Source organism: Polistes fuscatus, unplaced genomic scaffold, assembly GCF_010416935.1.
Source record: "Polistes fuscatus isolate 324 unplaced genomic scaffold, CU_Pfus_HIC Scaffold2, whole genome shotgun sequence".
NCBI lineage: Eukaryota > Metazoa > Arthropoda > Insecta > Hymenoptera > Vespidae > Polistes > Polistes fuscatus.
In genome coordinates, this window is record NW_025113096.1 from 9,202,906 (window position 1) to 9,223,139 (window position 20,234).

General features: G+C 33.9%; 1 protein-coding gene and 1 long non-coding RNA gene across 2 annotated transcripts; both read left to right on the top strand.

Moving 5' to 3' along the window:
• Positions 1-98: 98 nt before the first annotated feature.
• Positions 99-3,002, top strand: LOC122516997 (cytochrome c). Its single transcript, XM_043635267.1, has 4 exons — positions 99-252; positions 2,029-2,081; positions 2,178-2,319; positions 2,396-3,002. The coding sequence occupies exons 2-4, from the start codon at positions 2,043-2,045 to the stop codon at positions 2,539-2,541; spliced, it is 327 nt and encodes a 108-aa protein (XP_043491202.1). The 5' UTR covers positions 99-252; positions 2,029-2,042; the 3' UTR covers positions 2,542-3,002.
• Positions 3,003-14,214: 11,212 nt separating this feature from the next.
• On the top strand, positions 14,215-15,722 carry LOC122517002. Its single transcript, XR_006303712.1, has 2 exons — positions 14,215-14,999; positions 15,089-15,722. It is a non-coding gene; the product is annotated as an uncharacterized LOC122517002 (long non-coding RNA).
• The last annotated feature ends 4,512 nt before the right edge of the window (positions 15,723-20,234 follow it).

Here is a 20,234-nt window from a genome sequence, read left to right on the forward strand (position 1 = left end):
TTTATATTTTGCGCTTAATGATTCACCAATGAGTATTCTCATAGCGATCGAAGCGACATCTATGAACACTCTTTTGTAATAACGTCCTCTAAGCACTGTTGCGTCAGCCATTAAAATACCGTGGAACACGAGCTGGCGTCTATTAGTGTTTGATATTCATTGATCGAATCATCTATACACGGTCAGCGAACGGTTGATTCTCGTCCTTGCCAGATACCGAAAAAGGTTGAGCGTACAAAAGAAGTAAGAAAAGTAAGTTATTTTACATAATTATCAGTAAACTCCATTCCTTCAATTAACATTATACTTACTTACCTCTGTAATTTTTCACGAAATGATTTATTTAAAAAAATTCTTTTTTTCTTCAAGAAATACTAATGAAAGGCAAATTTTTTACTTTCGTCATTACTATGGTATTTTACCACGTGCAATTTTTTAGTAATAGAGACGCGAAATACTAAGCCGACGTCACTCATCAAAAACGTCTAATTTCGAATTCCTCGACAAATGAAGTGTTACGTATCTTCTTTGTTCAAACATATACATATATATATACTTATAATATACATATATATGTATATATATATATATATATTTGAAGAAGAATCAAGTGTTACGTAATCTGGCCCTGAGCCAGTGACCTACTGTACTTCATTTTTAATTGTAGATAGATGTGTGATCTCTTTTGGCTAGCATTTATATCCTTTTGTTTCATCTTTTCAATTCCATCATTTGTCCGGAGTGTTTCCTATATTTCATTAATAACTGATGTAAGATAGAGTACTACTGACGAAAGACTATCTAGAAAGAAATACTTTGTACATTATACATTGTAAATTTCGTTATGAAATAATATGACTTTTCCAATTTTCTACGAAATTATCTACATATATCGATAAAATAATGAGAAAAGGAAATTAAAAAAAATTTTTTTTGTCCTACAATGAAATTTTTATCTTGATAATAAGTAATCTCATTCGATTTACAATTAGTGATTTAAAGCTCTATCAAATAGGTAATATTTTCCTACTTTTCTTATCTATAAAGGGTAGCAATCTGTGTAAATTATCCGAGTGGATTTGATTGTAATCGGACCTCTCATCGTTCGTTTGTACGTTTTTCATTCTATTTCTTTTTGTATTTGTTCGATCATCAAATCTATTCTTTTAACAAGCCATCCGTGATTGTACGCATGCGTATTATCGATACCGCGAAAAGAAGTGCAAGCGCAAGCATCGATTCATTACATTTTTCAACTTTACTTTTTGTTTTGTCTCTTTTCGAAATTTAAATTAGATTATACGGTCAATGTAAATAAAACGTTTAAAAACGTCGTACTTAAGTACTTTTTTATCAACTAGCGTAATTCACATGATTAATCATCTTATGAATGAATCAATCTAATTATGAATGAAAAAAAAACCCAAATGAGATTATTATTATCAAACATTTTGACGATAGACGTTTTTATTTTCGTATGTATAATTAATAGCACACCGAGTTTGGTACCTGTTCATTCTTAAACATTTACGCGATTTCATTTGTGATAGAAAAATTTGAAAAAGGTAGAATTAATTTTGTATTACATTTGATCGTCATTGATCGCCATTTTTTAATTGTTTGATACGCGCTTATATGATTTATTTTTTGATAGGAAAATTTTAAAAAGAATCGTTTACACAAATCGTTTAATCGTTTAATAATTGATGAGTTGATAATTACTTGTTACATTGATTCAAATGTTTAAAATACCTGTCTCGTGATAAAATTCTTCTAGAGCAGACGACTTTTGATGACGCAGGCGCTAATGATTATAAAAGCAATCTTCTACGTAACTACTACGTCACGATCACGAACTGTAATGCATCTGTAGTAGTTGAGATATAAGTAGTTTATAAATTTATAGACTTCTACATAACGCGCGTAATGCACCGCCGAATATTATTCGTTTAATTTATTTATAGACAACATGTAAAAATATTTTTTATTGAATTTATTTTAATTGCCATTAATTATTTATTGTTTTAGTTTAAAGAAGAAATATGGGTGTACCTGCAGGTGATCCAGAAAAGGGAAAGAAGGTGAGATATTAACACAAGTATTGTGTAGATATAAATCAATATTATTTTTATTTATTCATAGAAAATTATTGAATATATTGGTTATTATGCTTTTAGATCTTCGTACAGAAATGTTCACAATGCCATACGATAGAAGCTGGTGGCAAACATAAAGTAGGACCTAATTTGCACGGACTGATCGGTAGGAAAACTGGCCAGGCACCTGGTTTTGCGTATACGGACGCTAACAAGGCTAAAGGTATATATTTAACATTTTCAAATTTATTCGTTTTCGATGTTTAACTTTTTCATTCGAATCGTAATTCTTTTATTAGGTATTACCTGGAACAAGGATACTCTTTTCGAATATTTGGAAAATCCGAAGAAATACATTCCCGGCACAAAGATGGTGTTCGCCGGTTTGAAAAAACCACAAGAACGTGGTGATTTGATCGCTTATATCGAACAAGCGTCTAAATAAACTCGCTGTGCGTGTATCGAAGGTGGCGAAGCACGAATTCGCATGAGGGTTTAATGTCACGCAAGAAATCTTAGTACTATTATCATCATTTTAATTCTTGCTGGCGTCTCTCTCACATTTCATTAAAAAACAAACTCATCTTTGAAGATTCTCCTCCTTCATTCACTCAAAGGCGTTCACTTGATATTGAAAATCTAGTAACAAATTGTTATTGTTAATAAGTAGATAATACTGTGTTACAATAATGTACGATACATTGACAAAGAAAGGGGCTGGGCTAAGCCTCGTTTCTTCATCTTCGAAGATATTCCGTTCCACGTCTCACGGATGGCTGAGCCACTCGTTAATCGTACATCGTAATTATTTATTGTCATTGTACCAATCGAATCATTCAACTAACGTTTGTCATTTCTGTACAACGTAGTAAGAGTCAGAATACAGATTCGAAGATACATTTCTAATGCTCTTATTCTTCTTTTACGATTTCGTTTTAATTAGCTCCTTGTACTCCAATGATCGTTGTTACGGCGATCTATTTAATATGAAGTATAATTAGGTCGTTCATAAGCAGTTTCTAGAATTTTTAAAATTTTATTATCAAAGCACTTGATTAATATTTAATTTTGTATATTTAAAATATATTTGCTTAGTAATTAGGATACCAAATGAAAATTTTATAGCCGTTTAATAATACAATATACAGCAATTAATATTTTATCTACCTGTTGCTTTGTTAAGTTAATCAATTGGGCAATGAATGGCTCAATTAATTATTACTTTACTGAGACACGTAATCTTTATTTTGATAAAATAATATTTTCTAATTTTTACCAACACGGCATCACAAAAATGTATTGGAACTTGCTGGTAGATTATATTATGAAATTAACTGGAGTACAAAGAGTTAGTTTTACGAAAGATCAAATAATTGATATAAATATCCTTTTTAATTTCCAACTATGTCATTTTCTTATTAAAGTAAGTCTGTATAGTAACAAGCAAAACAATTTTTCAATGATAAGACATGAACAAGGAAGGATGCGGTTAAAGTGGTAGGAAACCGATCTTGGTTTATACGCATATGGAGGTTACCAAATATTTAGCTGGAAAAAAACTTCATTTAGTTGGAACGAGTCGTCGCGATACGATAACGTGTTCTTTGTACTTTTTTCTTTAGAAAACGAAGAAAAACAAAAAAGTTAAATTTCTTATTAAAATCAATCATGGAAAGTAATAATCCTTCCTCGACATCAGAAAATTCGAAAAACGAATCGTGTTGCTTTTTACGAAGTAAAGAAAAAACGCCGTTAAGAATTCGCTTAACTCGTGTCTTCAGTGCGAACGCCTTACGAAGTCCTAAAAGTCCTTCGAGTTCTGATTCTCAAGGATCGAGTCCGAGTTGTTCTACGAGCCCTTTCAAAACAAGATATTCTTGGCAAATCGATTCTTCGAAAAACAAAGACAATAGATCTCCGCAATCCTCCGAAAGTGGAATTTCCCTATCTTCACCCTCGAAATCGGCGATGAACGAAATATGTTCAGACTCGTCAGAAAATTGTTGCTCTCCTACATGGTACGTTAACACAGGGTAAGTAAATGTAATCTTACATAATTCACTTACATTGTGTGTATTCAGAAAAAAATATATATTTATAATAATTCTAAAATATCAATTATATTATATAATATATAGCTATACAATCAAAATAGCAGTCCTTTAAGTATACAAAAATGTGATATATATAAATTCTTATATTTGATTAAAAATAGAATTTGAATAGAATACGATTTGAAAATAACTATAAATCTTAACATATCGCAAGACATCCAGTTTCAACGGCAAGATATAGTGGAAATTGAAAATGGGCGTTGTTTCGATCTGTCCCCTCACAATATAGTAATTTATTCGTTTCATTTTTTAAACTATAATGGTAATCAGATATGATTAATAACTTCGAAATTACTTTACGATGTCGAAATAACTTATTTTACATTTTTTTTTTCTTATCGGCCAAATACTTGTCACGATTCTAATCGCACTCAAATCAATGAAATAATTAGAGAGAGGAAATTCTACAATCGCTAGAAATAATAGTTGATTACCGATGACTGGGTTATCGGACCAAGAGCACTTTTATCACGTCTTTACCAGGCCAACATGCTGTTGCTGTTGCTGCTGCTGCTGTTACTGCTAGCTTCATTGAGATTAAGCTCGTAGGAGAGGAAACTCTTTGACGATGTTTATATGGCATATATGTGTCAATGGGAATCGAGAGTGGGAGGATTGCATATCGATCGTAAGAACGTTCTATACTAATTAGATATTCACGACATACTTAATAAATAATAGCGAAAAGATTGAAATCTCATTTATCAAAAGATTGTCATCTAAATTATATTTTATAAAACATTGTCGCGTGACATTCAAATAAACCTTAAATATGTCACCATTGTTATATAATATTCAAGCGACCCTTACAAATTAACCATAATTACGTAACATTCAAGTATACTTTGAAAAATTGACCATTGTCACGTGATATTTTTACAAAGACCTCAAATTCATCAACATTGTATATCGTAATATTCAATTGTACATTGTCATTCGATATTTAAGCAGACCTCGAATCTGTTAAATCTTATGACATAATATTCAAGTAGACCTAAACTTTTCAACATCGTCACGTGACATATAAGTAGATGTTATATTTTCAATATTACCCACGCGCGACGTTCAAGTAAAGATTTCAAATAATTTGTCATCAATAATAATCGAGTTGAAAGAATTTTAAAGAAAATTTAGCGAAATCGAAGAAAGTATATAAAAAATGATAATATCTGTCTGTCTCTGTGTGAGTGTCGAATCAGATTGAAGGAATAAATGAATGATCAAAGAAGTGGTAGCAATCCTTCGCGCAGAAAAACGAAGGGAGAAGATGTCGGGTCGATGCAGCGCCGGCGTTGCGAAAAGCGGCGCTGCGGAACACGTTCCCACCAGGTCGCTTCTGTCTCTCTCTCTCTCTCTCTCTCTTTCTTTTTCGCGTTGCGAGAGCGCAACTCCTCTCCTCGCACAAAACACACTACACGAAGCGCTTCTGAGCAGTGTAGAACGGGCTTGCGACGACGAGAGCTCTAACTCTAGCGAGAGTAACTAGGAATTTAATCCAAAATACACGTACGCAAACAACAGGTAAGTCGCGGTAATATATTTCTTCTTTTTATCTCTCTCTTTCTTATTATTTCGTTTTCTCTCTTCGTGAAAGAAAAAAGGGGGAAGAAAACCTGACTTGTGTTTTTCTTTTCTTTCAAACGTTCGTTAGATACATTAATGTAAGAAGTATCCGTGTGTGAACATCTGACCCGAAAGATTAGATGATTCTAATAATAATGATTATGAAAATAATCAATTACCAAGTTGACAGTGATCGATTTTTATCTCTATTCCAAAATGGAACTTCTTTCTTTTTTACTCTCGCGTTGGACTCTTCCACCTATCTCCATCTACACGCGCCTTATTCATTCATCTAAGTAATTAATGTTGAAGACTTAAGATTGATCGACTTTGACTTTGGAATCCTTTCATCGAGATTTTCTAATAGTTCACTTTCTTGTGGATTTTATTAATGTACGTTGAATTGATTTTAAATAGACTCGAATAACTTATGCCAAACGTCATTGACTTATTTCATGATAGACCGAACGGATGTATATGTATGTGCATATATATATATATATGTATCTATATATTACTTATACATTGATGATCACGAAGGTAACGTTTAACGCATATAATCATCGTGCGTGTCGCGTCGCTGCCCTTGCGCGGGCAATTGCTCGTTCCTGTAATTGCATCTTTCATAGACCATGACAAAAATGCATCATCTATCTCAATTTTTTTATATTTTTGTATTATTCAACCTTCAATTTTGATCTCTCGTACGTTATTTATCCTTTCCTTTTAATTTTTCATTGATAAATATTGAAGAAAAAGATAACAAACGACTCATCGTCGTCGTTCATTTCGTATTTTGTTGTATTTCATTAAAAACAAAAAAACAATCCCGCCAAATTTCAATTTATATTCATATATTCGTATTAGGAGAAAAGTAGAAATAAAAATTCATTTAACGGGTTGATAACAATATGCGGATTTGATATTCTCGAGTGAAGAAGGAATGGCCTCGAGCAACGAACGAAATTTAGGACAGGCTGATTCCCAGTCCACGCGCAGTGAGAGATATTTAGTAGATAACAGTTACATACAAAAATCACCTCTTTAGGTATTAACAGTCTCTTTCCTTTTTTCCTTTCTCTCTCTCTCTCTCTTTCTCCCTGTATATTGTACTATATATCTATATCTATATACATACGTAGCCTGCATCATCAGACAAAAAGTAGGTCTAGGGAATCAGCTGACCGAAAGAGGCGCGTGCGCTTCGGCAACGCGATCAACGCGATTCGAAACGCCCACAAAAGTACATCTACGCTACTGGAATCCAGGAAACGGGAATAACGACTTTCGACATTATTTCACGAAAACGAGATACTCTTTTTCTTTTTTATTTAATTATATTGTTGTTTCGTAATACTTTGTAAATGTTTTTATTGTTATATTTTAAATATTTTATTTCGTATTAAAAACAATAATCAGTTGTTTTGTACTCGTCATCGAATTCAGAGTTTTATCTGTTCCAGTTCTAATTTGTCATTTTTCTTCTTTTCGAAACTCGATACACACATGCATATTAAAAGTAAACTTTAGAATTATTTATTTTTTTTACTTGTCGAGAGTCGTCGTATCATTTCATAACGTGTTATTCGCAACGACCTTGACCAAGTGGGCGTCCGGTAATACAAGTATGTATGTACGTACGTGTGTATTTAAGTGCATACGTGCGGATAAACAAAGTCGAGGGTGGAACGTGACGATGCACCAACCTCGAATGAACAAAAAATAATGAAGAAAAAAAAAGACAGAAAAGAAGGATGGAAGGATATTCCTTGAAAGATCAATAGCTTCGTAAGAATTCCAACGGGAAGAAAAGCTCGGGATGATTAAAGGCTTACTCGTGAATCTTTTGATTTAAACGAAAAAAAAAAAACGCGTTTTCTCATTTCTAAGACTGGAACGTTTTAACGCAGGTATATATAAATTGATGAAGCGAGAGTAAAAATAAAATAAGAAGAAGAAGAAGAAGGTAAAAAAAAAAAGGAAAAGTAGTGCGACGAAACATGGGAAAATCTCGTTTGTGTGCCAGATTATAATAGGATTAGAATAGATCACGATGGTTAGATTCTTGAGACATTAGGTTCGATGTCGTTTTTAAAAGGTAAACTATGCGAAGAAACTGTGTTAATTACCTAAGCAAATAATGATATTCGAAAGTAATTGATCTCGAAGCTTTCGTCGTTATTTATTGACTAGCTGAAAAGAAAAGTCAAACGATGGTTTTCTCGGGACGTTTCTTTTTTATTTTTATTTAATTTTTATTTATCATTTCACACCTACATACATACATACATACATACATACATACGTACTTACATAAGTTCATACATGACATTACCTACAGTAATATCGATTATCTTAACCCTTTACGATTCAATGTATTTTTAATACGAGAGGCCATTTTCGAGGAAAATTTTCTCGTATCATTCGATAGGAATAGCTATTATTATTTCATTTAAGCCGATAGATCAAACCGGTTCGTGGTTTTTCATATTTCCGTAATGGCAAGGACGATGCAAGTTAAATAGAGAGATTAAATTTATCAAGAAAGAGAGAGAAATAAAGAGAAAAGATAATTAGAAAGTAGGAAACGATTAACAATGAGAGACACGTTATCTTTTAATCTTCCATTGAATTTATTTATTTACTTATTCCTTTTATATTTATACCGTAGATATAAAATTAAAATATCAAGATTATAATTAGAAAGTACTATATTGTTTATATATAAGTTCGAAAATTTTCATAACGGCAAATACACTTGCGTCAATACATATAGTTGGTGAGTGAAAAACGCGAATATGCACATGTAGGACATAGAAAGAACTAGAAAGAGAAAGAGAAAGAGAGACAATTAATAATAACCGTGTAAGGACGTTCGGAACGGCAGCTAAATCGCTTCTTCCGCTTCAGGTATGAAGTACTCACCGCAGCAGCAGCAGCAAAAGGAAAGAAAGTCGGAGAGTGAGGTTGGTTCGGTTGAATTGACACCGAGCCAGGAACCTAATCAACGTGGCTCGATGGCATCGATGGAGAATCCGAAAAACAACGGATCTTCTTCATCGAGTTCGCTCGCTAGAAGGACGATCTGTCGCTCTCCGTCGAGCGGCATGTTCGCCTGGATGCGTGTCTTTCGATTGGCCTCGATGTTACATCAGGTCGGTTGCTAGAACCGAGTCGGCTTACGTGACGTCGCAGCAGCAGCAGCAGCAAAAACAACAACAATAGCAGCAGCCGTAGCAATTGCAGCAACTGCAACACAACTGCAGCAGCGGCAGCAACAATCGTCAGTCGATATACAATTTGCCACGATCCTAAGAGTTCTTCAGATCGTATTTAGAGATATTTTTAAAAAGCAGAGTTTTAACGAAGATGTAACGAGAGTGACAGATAGATAGAAAAAGAAAGAAAGAGAGGGAGAGAGAGAGGGAGAGAAAACAAGAACGAGATAGATAGATTGTGAGAGGGTGCGAGTGAAAGAAAGAGAGAAAGAAGATTTTTAACGTATCGCGTTGTGATTTTGGCCGATATACCCTTTTTCCTTTCAATAATCAATTTTTTTTTCTTTCCCTAGAATATCTTTTTTTTCTCTTCGTTTTATCTTCTTCTCTCTAGGGCCGAATCTTCGACGTAGGAACGACCGTAGCTCGATCATAGTGCGTTACGCAATTACGTGTTAACAGACACGAGCGACGTACTAGTTACGATCACGCCTACTACTACTACTATTACTACTACTACTACTACTACTAGCAGTAATACTATTACTATCACTACCACCAAATACTGTTACTATTAGGTACGGAGTAACAAGTTTACTCTTATTGTAACGGATATAAATAGAAAAGACCAGTCAGAAATTCTCGGTTCGTTGATTGATCGATCGCAGTCGTTGATTAGCGTTGATTAGCCAGCCTCCAAATCGACGACCCTTTCTTTTTTATTCTTTCCTGTTTCTTCCCTTTCAATCGCAATCCTTCATCTTTGTTCTTGTTAGCTCAATCGTTTACGAGTCTCTGCCTAACCCAGATATACGATTTTTTCGGATATCGTCCCCTTCTTTATTGTACATTCCATTTAATCTCTTACGAAAGACGAGAGACTATACTAATCTCTCTTCATTTCAGACCGTAATACGCGCGCATGCTTCAGGTATCTAAAATTTAAACGAATTTAACATCCAATTTTTCTAAGCTTTACGTTTATTTATTTTCATCGTAGTTATTATCTTTATAATCATATTTATCATCTATTATTATTATTATTATTATTATTATTATTATTATTATTATTATTCATTATTACTATTATTGCTATTACCATTACTAATATTATTATTATTATTATTATTATTATCTTTAAGCAATGTTACAACGTTGAATCGTTACATGAATATATTTGAACACGAGGAGGCAAGTTTCGAGAAATAAAGATTTTGCTTTACCGCGTCATGTGAGCACTTTCCTAAGCCAATCTCTTTCGAAGGGGAAGACAAAAATGCGAACTTTTTATTTATACGATAAAGAACTTCGTGGGAGCTCGCAAGAAGAAGCAGAAGAAATAAATAAAAAAAATTTCAATCGCGTTGGACGAGAACCATATTAAGGTACACCGAGTGCGAAGGTGTAATTAGGTAAGCAATAAAAACCGTTGAAAAGAAATACGATGGAGGAGGTGGAGGAGTTGGTGGAAACCTCAGCTAGCGAAAGTGAGTCATTCGAGAAGAGTTTAAGTATAGTACGCGTACGTTAATATGCGCCTTCGTGCTGTTCATATTCGCAACCAAGTGGAAAATTCAAAATGGCTACCAGACAGGACGAAAGCACGCAATGACGACGGAATCGGTAAAGATTTATAACGGATAATGATCTAATCGCTCATTCTCTAACTCCTTCTCTTCGAGAGGAGAATCACGAGAATACCTTTGCTTACGTAACGTTCATCTAATGACACGAAAAGGACGCTCTCTCTTTCTTCGTCCTACCACGAGTTTCGATGTCTATTAGACGGAGAATATATAATGACGTCTAATGACTTTTTACTCGTTGCGTTTAATTTTCTTTCGCAACTTTTATTCTTCTTTTTCTTTTTCTTTCTCTTTTTTTTTCTTTTTTTTTTTTCTACATCAAGAAGAACATACACATACATACGTATCGTAGTTATATACGTGACGAATTCTATCCAAGAAAATAAACGAACTTCTTTAGCAAAGATTTCGTAATTTGTTAATTATCGCGTGTAAAAAAAAAATAGCAAGCAGCCGAAGAATTTACATATACATACAAGTATCTCGAGAATTTTCCAGTATTTAGGTTAGGCGCATGCGCGGGGAATAGATATAGAGGGACAAAAAAAAGGGAAAGAAAAAAAATGCGATCTACTTTTATCTTTATTCCTCTCTTTTCGCGCTCGACCCGGCAACAAACATGGAAAATGAGAAATAAGAATTCGGGAAAATGCATCCATCTCTCCCTTCGTAAAAAGCTCCATCGATCGCGAAGGTTAGCAAGAAGAAAAAAGGGTTGATTCTTTTATCCTCCCTGTTGCTCGGTTGGTACTGTCCGACCGAGCAAAGTCGAAGTTCGACGAAGTAAGCCGAAAGTGGCGCTATCTCGAAACCGTTCGGCCGATAAGGCAGTGTTCGTCGATGCTCGTACGTGGTCGTAAGTGCGTCCGTCGCAAGAGAGAGGTGGGCTTACATTTTGGAGGGGGAGGCTCGTAAACACACAGTCTCGCGAGAGAACTCGTGCAGCTATTACGTCTTGTTCTTGGCTTCGACACAACGCACTTGATCGTCGTTCAAAGGAGAACAACTATATAATAATCGAAGAAGTTCGAAGATAAAAGAAACGCATCGACATACATATATATGTATATACAAATATACATAAATATATAAATACATACATATATAGAAAATTCGTTGTATGCGAAATGCGTCGACCCTTGATACGACACTTGTCCGAGGGTGCTGGGGGTGCAGGTGAGGGGGCTAGCAAGAAAAGGCAACAAGGTGTAAAGGAAGAAGATCGAATCGTCGGATACTCTTGGTCCTGTCGCGAATACGGTCATCATCTTTCATCCTGTGATCTTCTCAAGGTACCTGCCACCGTTCTTGAATCTCGTACCAATTCTGCTACCAAGACCTTGCCACCTCGTAGTGCATCTTCGCAGGAACCCCGTCTTGGAATTCACAGGTCAGATCTTATTGTCAACCATTTAATTGTTATTTTACAACGAAAATCCGATTTATTATTCGATGTTTTTCTATCAAAAATCGTCGGTCAATTATCTCCAAATTGATTCGAATAGATACGAAAAAATGATTTGAAATAGTTTTCTTTTTTGAAAGAGATTCTTTTCGATGGTTCATAATATTTTTAATATTTTTTTTAGGTTATTTGGAATACATTTATGTCTTTCCCCGTAGTTTAATTTATTTTCGATGTATGATAATTAAATTAATAGGTTAAATTCGATTACAATAATTCGCGCGTCTAACTTGAAATGCAACCATTGAGAAATTTGAAAGTTCGTTGTAAAGGCGGGAATTATGAAACACCGAGAGTTCGATTATCTATTCAATTATCTTCTCGCTTGATGGAGAGAAAGAGAGCTTGTTTTGTATATAATGAATAACGTGAAACTGAGGATTCTCGAGTATAATGGAATCGTGATCTGTAATCAGCGATGCTACCGAACTCGTAACGCACTATCGCCTCGTAACGACGTTATCAACGTTACACAATGATCGTTTTCATTTGATTGATCTTCCTAACATCATAGAATTTCATTTTTGTTTTCATTTTTAAAAGCTATTACAGTATATATAGACTTATTACATTCCAATATATATGTGCATCGGTATCGGAGTATAAGTCGATAAGTAAGGACGTGATTCAGTATGTTTAAAAGCGGTTTATTAAACACATATGTTAATACATATGTCGTGAATAAGATACCTTTTGTTATCTTATTTAATGGTAGATTAACATTTAATTAAATTATATCGATCACGTCTAAGTGGAATATTGAAACAAGTATTATAATTAAAATTCTATGTAGATTTTTCACTTATGTTAGATATTTTCTAATCGTCTTGTATCGCGTTTAGAATTCTTGACTGTCGAAATAGATAAAGTTACTGATGTGAGTAAAGAGATAATAAATTGTTTCGAGCAAAACAGGGAACAACAAAATGTAAAGTTAGTTCATTATTTATTACTTTTCTCATTTCATAGTAAACGTATACGTGTCTGAGGAAAACAAGCTAGCGTTGGTGTAACGTTCCTTAAAGAACAGAGGAAAATCGTAATCCCCGTAAGAGCTTGTTCCTTGCAATTAGACGAGCGAGACCGTTCATTACGTCGTACAGAGGACAATGAAGAAAGTGCTCGAATGTAGGATAACGTAAAATACAGAGGACAAGAGTGTACCTTTGTGACATTTTATTATAGGATTTACGTGAAATTTGTACTTTCCTATTTTCTCATCTATGTACTATAGTATATATATATAATCTCATTCTTTTTTCTTTAATTGAAATCAAGTTTAGAAGTTTGGCTTTATCATTGAAACTTTCCCTCTCTTTTCATTTCGTCTTATATCGTATTAAATAACTTTTCGTTTCACTCGCACTATTTATCTTTCCTTTCTCTTGCATATATGTTTTTTTTTTTTAATTTTCCTTCCTTTTGGAAAAGAAAAAACATATGTCAAAGAAACGAGAAGGATTCAACGTCGAATATAAATAAACATTGAATTATTATTTTATGAACGAACTATATCTCTATAGTTTACGTAGGAAATACGCTTATATATACAATTGATACAAGAGAAAGAAAGAGAGAGATAGAAATGGCATTGGTGGATTGAGATTTCATCGGCGTAGGAAGGAAAACAATATACCCTCGTTTTTATACGAATAAAAGGCAACAAAGAAAGAGCTCATGTACGATGGATATGCATTTCATTCAACAAGTGCTCGGGCGCTTACTGCACGTCGTCGTTTCGTCTAACCTGTTGAGAGAGACAGAGAGAGAAAGAACTATTTGCGAGTGATAGAAGGGATAGATAAAAAAAAAAGGGGAAGAAAAAATTTATTAATTCGTTCTCTATCTTTCTTCGATAGATAGGAATATTTGTTTTTGTGTTAAGAAAATTTAATTAAACGGGATCGATGAATTTTTATTTATAAAATAATATGTACGCAAAAATACTTATATAGTAACGCTAACAATTTCTTCTTTTTTTTTAAAATATCTACGCTTGTAACTAAAATTTAATGAAAGAACAATAGAGAACTGATGAATTTTTATTTAGAAAATAGCGTACGGCAAAATAATTATTTGCATAATGACCATTGTATTTTTAGAAAAAAAAAAAAAGAGAAAAGAATTAATGAAATAAAATCGACGAATTTTTATTAAGAATATAACATACGATAGGATAATTATTTTAACAATGATTATTTTTGTTATTCATTGAATTACCTTATATATATCATTGATCAAATAGCGAGATCATTGGTAAATCGATAGGTTGAAAAAATTTAGTTGCTCGCGTGGTAAACCGCAAAACGGTGCTGTAAATCGTCCCACACGATCTCTATCAGATTTCCACTCGCTTAACATTTATTTTTTCTATTTTCTTTTTTTTTTTCATTCTATCAACCACGAGCTTGCTTGCGTAGCACTCTCGACGAATTAAAAAGAGAAGCAGGAGGCGGAGGAAAGAGAAAGAGAGAGATAAACAAGTGGTCGTTTTACGTACGTTGTCGGGTCCTCTCAATGCCATCGCCATTAGTTTAGATGGTTTTTTTTATTCGATATAGTCTATATTAGGGGTAAGGGAAGCAAGAGGATCGGTCGTTCATCGCGAAAGAGGGCTAGAAGAGGAAAGAGGGAAGAAGAGAGAGTTAGAGAGAAAAAGAGAGCGAAAGAGAGAGAGGACATCCTCATTCCGGAACACGATCGAGATCAGCATCGAGCCGACTAATAAAGAGGATGAGGAGAAGGTGGAGGAAGAGGAGGAGGAGGAGGTGGTGGCGGAGGAGGTGAACTCGTTGAGCAACAAATTAGTTGTACCAGGAGGTAACGCGGGGATTACGCAATAATTCGTCGTCGTGGTACTGCTAGCCGATAAGTAGGCCGGACACGGAGAAATGGTGGAACGGAGATGACCTTGAGATGGGAACGGATGCGCTGCGGAAGTTGGGGACTCCCTAGGGGTGATTTTCTATCTTTCTCTCCCTCGTATGCTGTTACACGTTCTCTTGCTTTCTCTTTTACTCTCTTTTTCTATTATTACTTGTTTCAGATGAACGAGTAAAGAAATTGCCTCGATATCGAATCATTTTAGCGATAACTTTGGAAAGTATCGAATTCTTCTGTTTACAGAACCGTACGGTAGGAGCTCGTAAATTTAATTTTTCTGAACAAAGCTTTTCGGCGTAGCCCCATTGAAAGACGATAAAATGTTTACGCGAGCTTGAAACTCGGCGAATGTTTATCACGTTAACGTTGTTTTACCTCAAAAGTACAACCACCAAGAAGTTTTCCACGATAAAATTGATAAAAGTCCTCTAACGTCCACGATATTTGCTCTAGTAGAATGGAATTTCTGGGTAACTCTGGACAAGGATTAATGATCCTTCGGCGACGGGTTGCCATCGGAGATAATTCTACTAAATTTACTACTACTACTCACCCCTTCTCTTCTTTTTTTGTCCAACCATCCTTCTGTTACAAACACTACTACCATAATCAACACTACCACTAGCAACGCTCATCCTCACCCTTTACAATGGAGAAACGAATGGAAAAAATGAACGAGCGCTCTCGTGATTGACTATTCTCTTACTCTCTGGATCAAACCTATCCCTTTTTTTTATCCTCTCCACCCCGTTTCTTTCCCATTCACGCGTATATTCTCTCACCCCTTTAAGCAAAAACTTCCAGCACCTCTGAACCTCCCGATAGAGTTAATTGAATCGTACGAAAGGATTCCATTCGAAAAGGGGTTACCAACTGTATTAACCTGAAACGTTCGATTTTTTTCTAATGGAACGTTTTTTGTCTTCACTATTTTCTTTTCTTTTCTTTTCTTTTACTTTACTTTACTGTGCTTTACTTTATTTTACCTTACTTTACTTTACTATACCATACCACACTTTTCTTTCTTTATTCCTGTCAATTACTCTTTTCGTTCTAATTCGAACGAAAGTCGGCTTCATTTTACTAGTTCTTCCTTTAATTAACGACTTTCGGTTTTAGCGCGAAGGGCTTACCGTCTGGTCCTTTTGTCAGGAACATTGTAAACGAGCTAAAGTTCGTCCGTTTGATCGCCTCAATAACAGAAATTCCGATGAGGGAAATTAATCGGATATTCGATTCTATTATCGGTAGAATAATCTGAAAAGAGACAGACTAGACGGACGAGGAAATGGTTCATCCATTTCTCACCTTTAGAATTAGACACGTGTTTTACAAGTATTCCCGAATCAAGATTCATATTCGCACGTGCCGATCTTTATCGTGTTAGATCAAAAAACGTGATCTGTAGCGTGCTTGGAGAACATCTGTCATTTTATTGAGACTTTGCAAGTACGATTAAGCGTTTTAAACGCGTGTTAGAAAAAAAAAAAGGAAAAAAGGAGAAAAAAAAAGCAAAGTACGTACTCGATAGTGTGACAAAGATCGAAACGAGACGCCTAATCGAAAGGAGATACGATCGTCGGCTTCTGCGAAGTACCCTCATAGAAGGAATGAAGCATGGGGGTCGTCTGTAACAGCATTTCTTTCTATTTTTTTTTGTCCATATTGATCCTTCGATCGAGATAGCGGCCCGATTTACAAAGAGAGTGAGAGAGAGAGAATGAGTGAGTGAGTGAGTGAGATAGCTAGCTAGCTAGCTCACCGATACGCTTGGAGAAACTTGGCCCGTCTAGAAAGAGGGTGAAAGATTCTCCTCTAGAGGAGGGTTACTCGAATATTTAAGGCTTCCTCCCTTTTTAATATCCCCTGCGGAGAGTCTCAAGGAAAAGGAAAGAAGACCGTCGTCCACTGCGAAACTTTCCATTCGACCGTTCGGCTTTCGTCGTTCTTTCTATTTTTTTTCTTTATTTATTTGTCCTTTCTCGTTCTGTAGTAAATAAAAATTGATCTATCTCGTACTCCTAATTACATTTGATTGATAGTTTTATAAGAAAACTAATCTTTATTAGTCTTGTTAGTATTAGTCTTTATTGATACAAATGTTTCTTTGACGATAATTAAAATTGTCTACTTTACGTGATAGAGACATACTAATTAACAACATAATTATGTATTAAGTACCATGTGTATATATACCTGTATACTCGAGGTAAACTAATTATACGGTAATGAAAAAAAGGGTTGCGTCGACGAGTTTGGAAAGTTTATTAGCATTATTTTCATCGACGAAACCCCAACGACAACAACGACGACGACGACGACGACGACGAGGATGATGACGAAAACTACGACGTCGTAGTTAGAAGAATTTAACGAGCCACTGTTCAGTGTTCATCCAAGCGTTGTGTGTTGGATTTGCACGGACGGGCGACGATAAAATTTTTAACGACTCGCCTGCGTTTACGATAAGATTTCCGTCGAAGATGCTCTCTGCGAAGGAGAAATAATCGTACCACGCTTATTTCTTAACGTTTATAGTAATGTAAATTCTCCTTTGTCGTATATAGGAAGAATGAGAGAAAGAACCATAAAGAAAAGATCATCTACTTTCCTTTTTTTTCTAGCTAAAGTTAAAGAAAAATATAAAGAACTAATGGAATTATTTATAATAACTCAAAGCTAATGCTATTTTTTTTTTTTTTATAATATATGGTTACTCTTTTTCAAACCAATTTTTATTCTCATTTACACAATAGTTATATGTGAGGATAGGGTTTTTTTCTAAAAGTTTTGATACCATGTTAATAAAATTGAATTTGACCGAAAAACAATATTGTTTCTATATAAAATTTAAAACTTTTCAACTCACTCGCGTAACATGAAAATTTTATTAACAAAATATAATTTTATATTTTATTAAGTTTTTATGTAAAAATTTTTATTAACGTAATTTATATATATAAAGATTAAATTTAAACATTTGTTATATAATATATTTAAAATTTCTTTTACTCTCAAAAGAATTGATATTAACTTTATTATATATTTTTATCTAATCTATGTATACCTAAATATTACAAAAAATATTTTTATATATGCAGATTAATATAGATGATTAATCGTCTAATACTAAAATGAAATAAAATAAGAAAAAATATGAATAAGTCTATTTGAATTTTCAAAGTATCTAATACGACGTAATTGGTTAAATAAACAAAGTAAGTTTAAAAAAGAAATTGAATCTGTGTTTATATGAAATTTGATACAAATTTAAATATTCATATCTACTTAGTATAATGTTGACGAAAGATAAGAATTTGGAAAAATAAAGAAATAATCACCGAGGATATTTCGAGTCTACATATTTGAAAAGAATAATTATTATTATTTACGTGTTATTCATTTGTTAGCTTACCGAAAAGAAAGAACGACCTGTGAGTACTTACTTGATACGTATTGCATACGTAACATCCTGGAAGGCTTATCTCCTTGTGGCTTCCCGAGGGAACCCACAGCAAACAAATGCTCGTATCTTTGTTTACGTCGGCTATACGAAGTTAAAAAAAAAAATGAAAAAGAAAAAGAAAAGAGAGAGAAAAAAGAAATAAGAAAAGGAAGATGGAAGAAAAATAAAAAGATAAAATTAAGAAAAAAGAAATAGGTAGAATCCAACGTATGTTTCTCCAACGAGTGGATTTATTTTTTCATAGATTTTCTACTTGCACGCGAGATTCCCTTCACGGTTAACATGCTTCGAGATAAATTTACATTTACAATTCTAGGGAAATTGCGCGTTGGAGTTGATCCTATGACCGAGTATTTTCATTTTAAATAGTGGAATTATTTTTAATTTTTTTTTTTTTTATAACTATATGGGCATGGATAATAAAAACGGAGGTCTTATTTTATAGAATTTTTAGAAAATTGTTATCTTTGTTTTTCTTTTATCACCTTAGATTAAGTTTATTGACCAATAGTACAAAGACCTTTTTAAATCCACCGAGAGAGAGAGAGATATGAAAAGAAGATATAGCAAGAAAGAGAGAGAGAGAAAGAGAGAAAGAGAGAAGAACAACAGAAGGAAAAGTCTAAAAGATAATGCATACTCACGTAGGGTACGGGTATGAGGGAAGGAGTGTTTGGAGAGAGCTTCTTCATTCTTGCCATGAGCTTTATCACATAAGTGTATTTTCGAGTTATCGATGCCCTATATATAATTCAATCTTTTATCTTCAAAAATGATAATTCGAAAATGTTACCTGCCATTTGCTTCTCTAATCGCGTCTTACCTCAAATATAATAATATACTATTAAAAAAAAAGCACAAGTTATAAATAAATGTATCAAAAGAGAAAACGTGGAAAATTTAAAAGAGAGAAAAAGAGTGACTTTATGCTTTATAAAATAAAAAAGGAAATATTCTTTGAATAAAAGATGGATCAAACGAGAAGTAAATTTTTTTTCAACGTTTAAAAATAGGGGGAAAAAAAAAAGCAAAAAAAAAAGAGGAAAACTCTTGGATGAAACTGAAACTTGGATCGTCTAGTTTCGTTTGGATTCTTCGTGAAAATGAAAAATACGAAAGAGAGAGAAAGAATGAAAGAAAATAGCGATTTTGTGAGGTCTCTTTCTACGAACGTTGAGGTAACGAAGGACAAGAGAAAAGAGAAGTCGTGGTGAGATCGTAAAGTTGCTCGACTCGTAGCACTTTTTGCGAGAGGGAAATAGAGAAAGAAAAAAATACGTAAGAGAAGTGTACGGCACGAGTCTCGACGATTTTCCTTAGCCATAATACTAGTTTCTTCGAGAAACGAGCAGCCAACCTACGGATAACCACGTTTCGACCGTAAGACCTACCTACCCGTGCTCTTTTCTACCTAACCAACGTCTCATCTCATCTCTTTTTTTCTCTTTTATTTCCTTTTTTTTTTTTATTTCTTTTGAATTTTTTTCCTTTTTTTCTTTTTTACCCGGTTTTCCTTTTTCTCCCCCTTTTTTTCTCCTTTTTTTCGTCGCCAAGATGCAGTTAGCGATTTTCATTCTTTTTCTCCTTTTTTTTTTTGACACTCGATAAAAGAGTGTTAATTACGCTCTGATAATATCGCGAGCACGTTTTCGACGTCATTCGCAAGAAGTACATAATGCGAGAGTACAATTTTCAAGATTTATTTATTATTATAATTCTTTGTACTGTAATTATTTCTTTTCTCTCATTCTTTCTCCCTCTCTCTCTTTTTTTCTCTCTCTGTTTTTTCAATTAGTTTAGATTTTTGAACGATTGTGATTTGATTTTTTGTATTATTGTGTTA

Excerpts from the sequence above, each read along its gene's own strand:
- LOC122516997 (XM_043635267.1), top strand. The coding sequence starts at position 2,043 with ATGGGTGTACCTGCAGGTGATCCAGAAAAGGGAAAGAAG. Across the intron at positions 2,082-2,177 it reads ATCCAGAAAAGGGAAAGAAG|ATCTTCGTACAGAAATGTTC; the intron begins GTGAGATATTAA and ends TTATGCTTTTAG. Across the intron at positions 2,320-2,395 it reads GGACGCTAACAAGGCTAAAG|GTATTACCTGGAACAAGGAT; the intron begins GTATATATTTAA and ends TTCTTTTATTAG.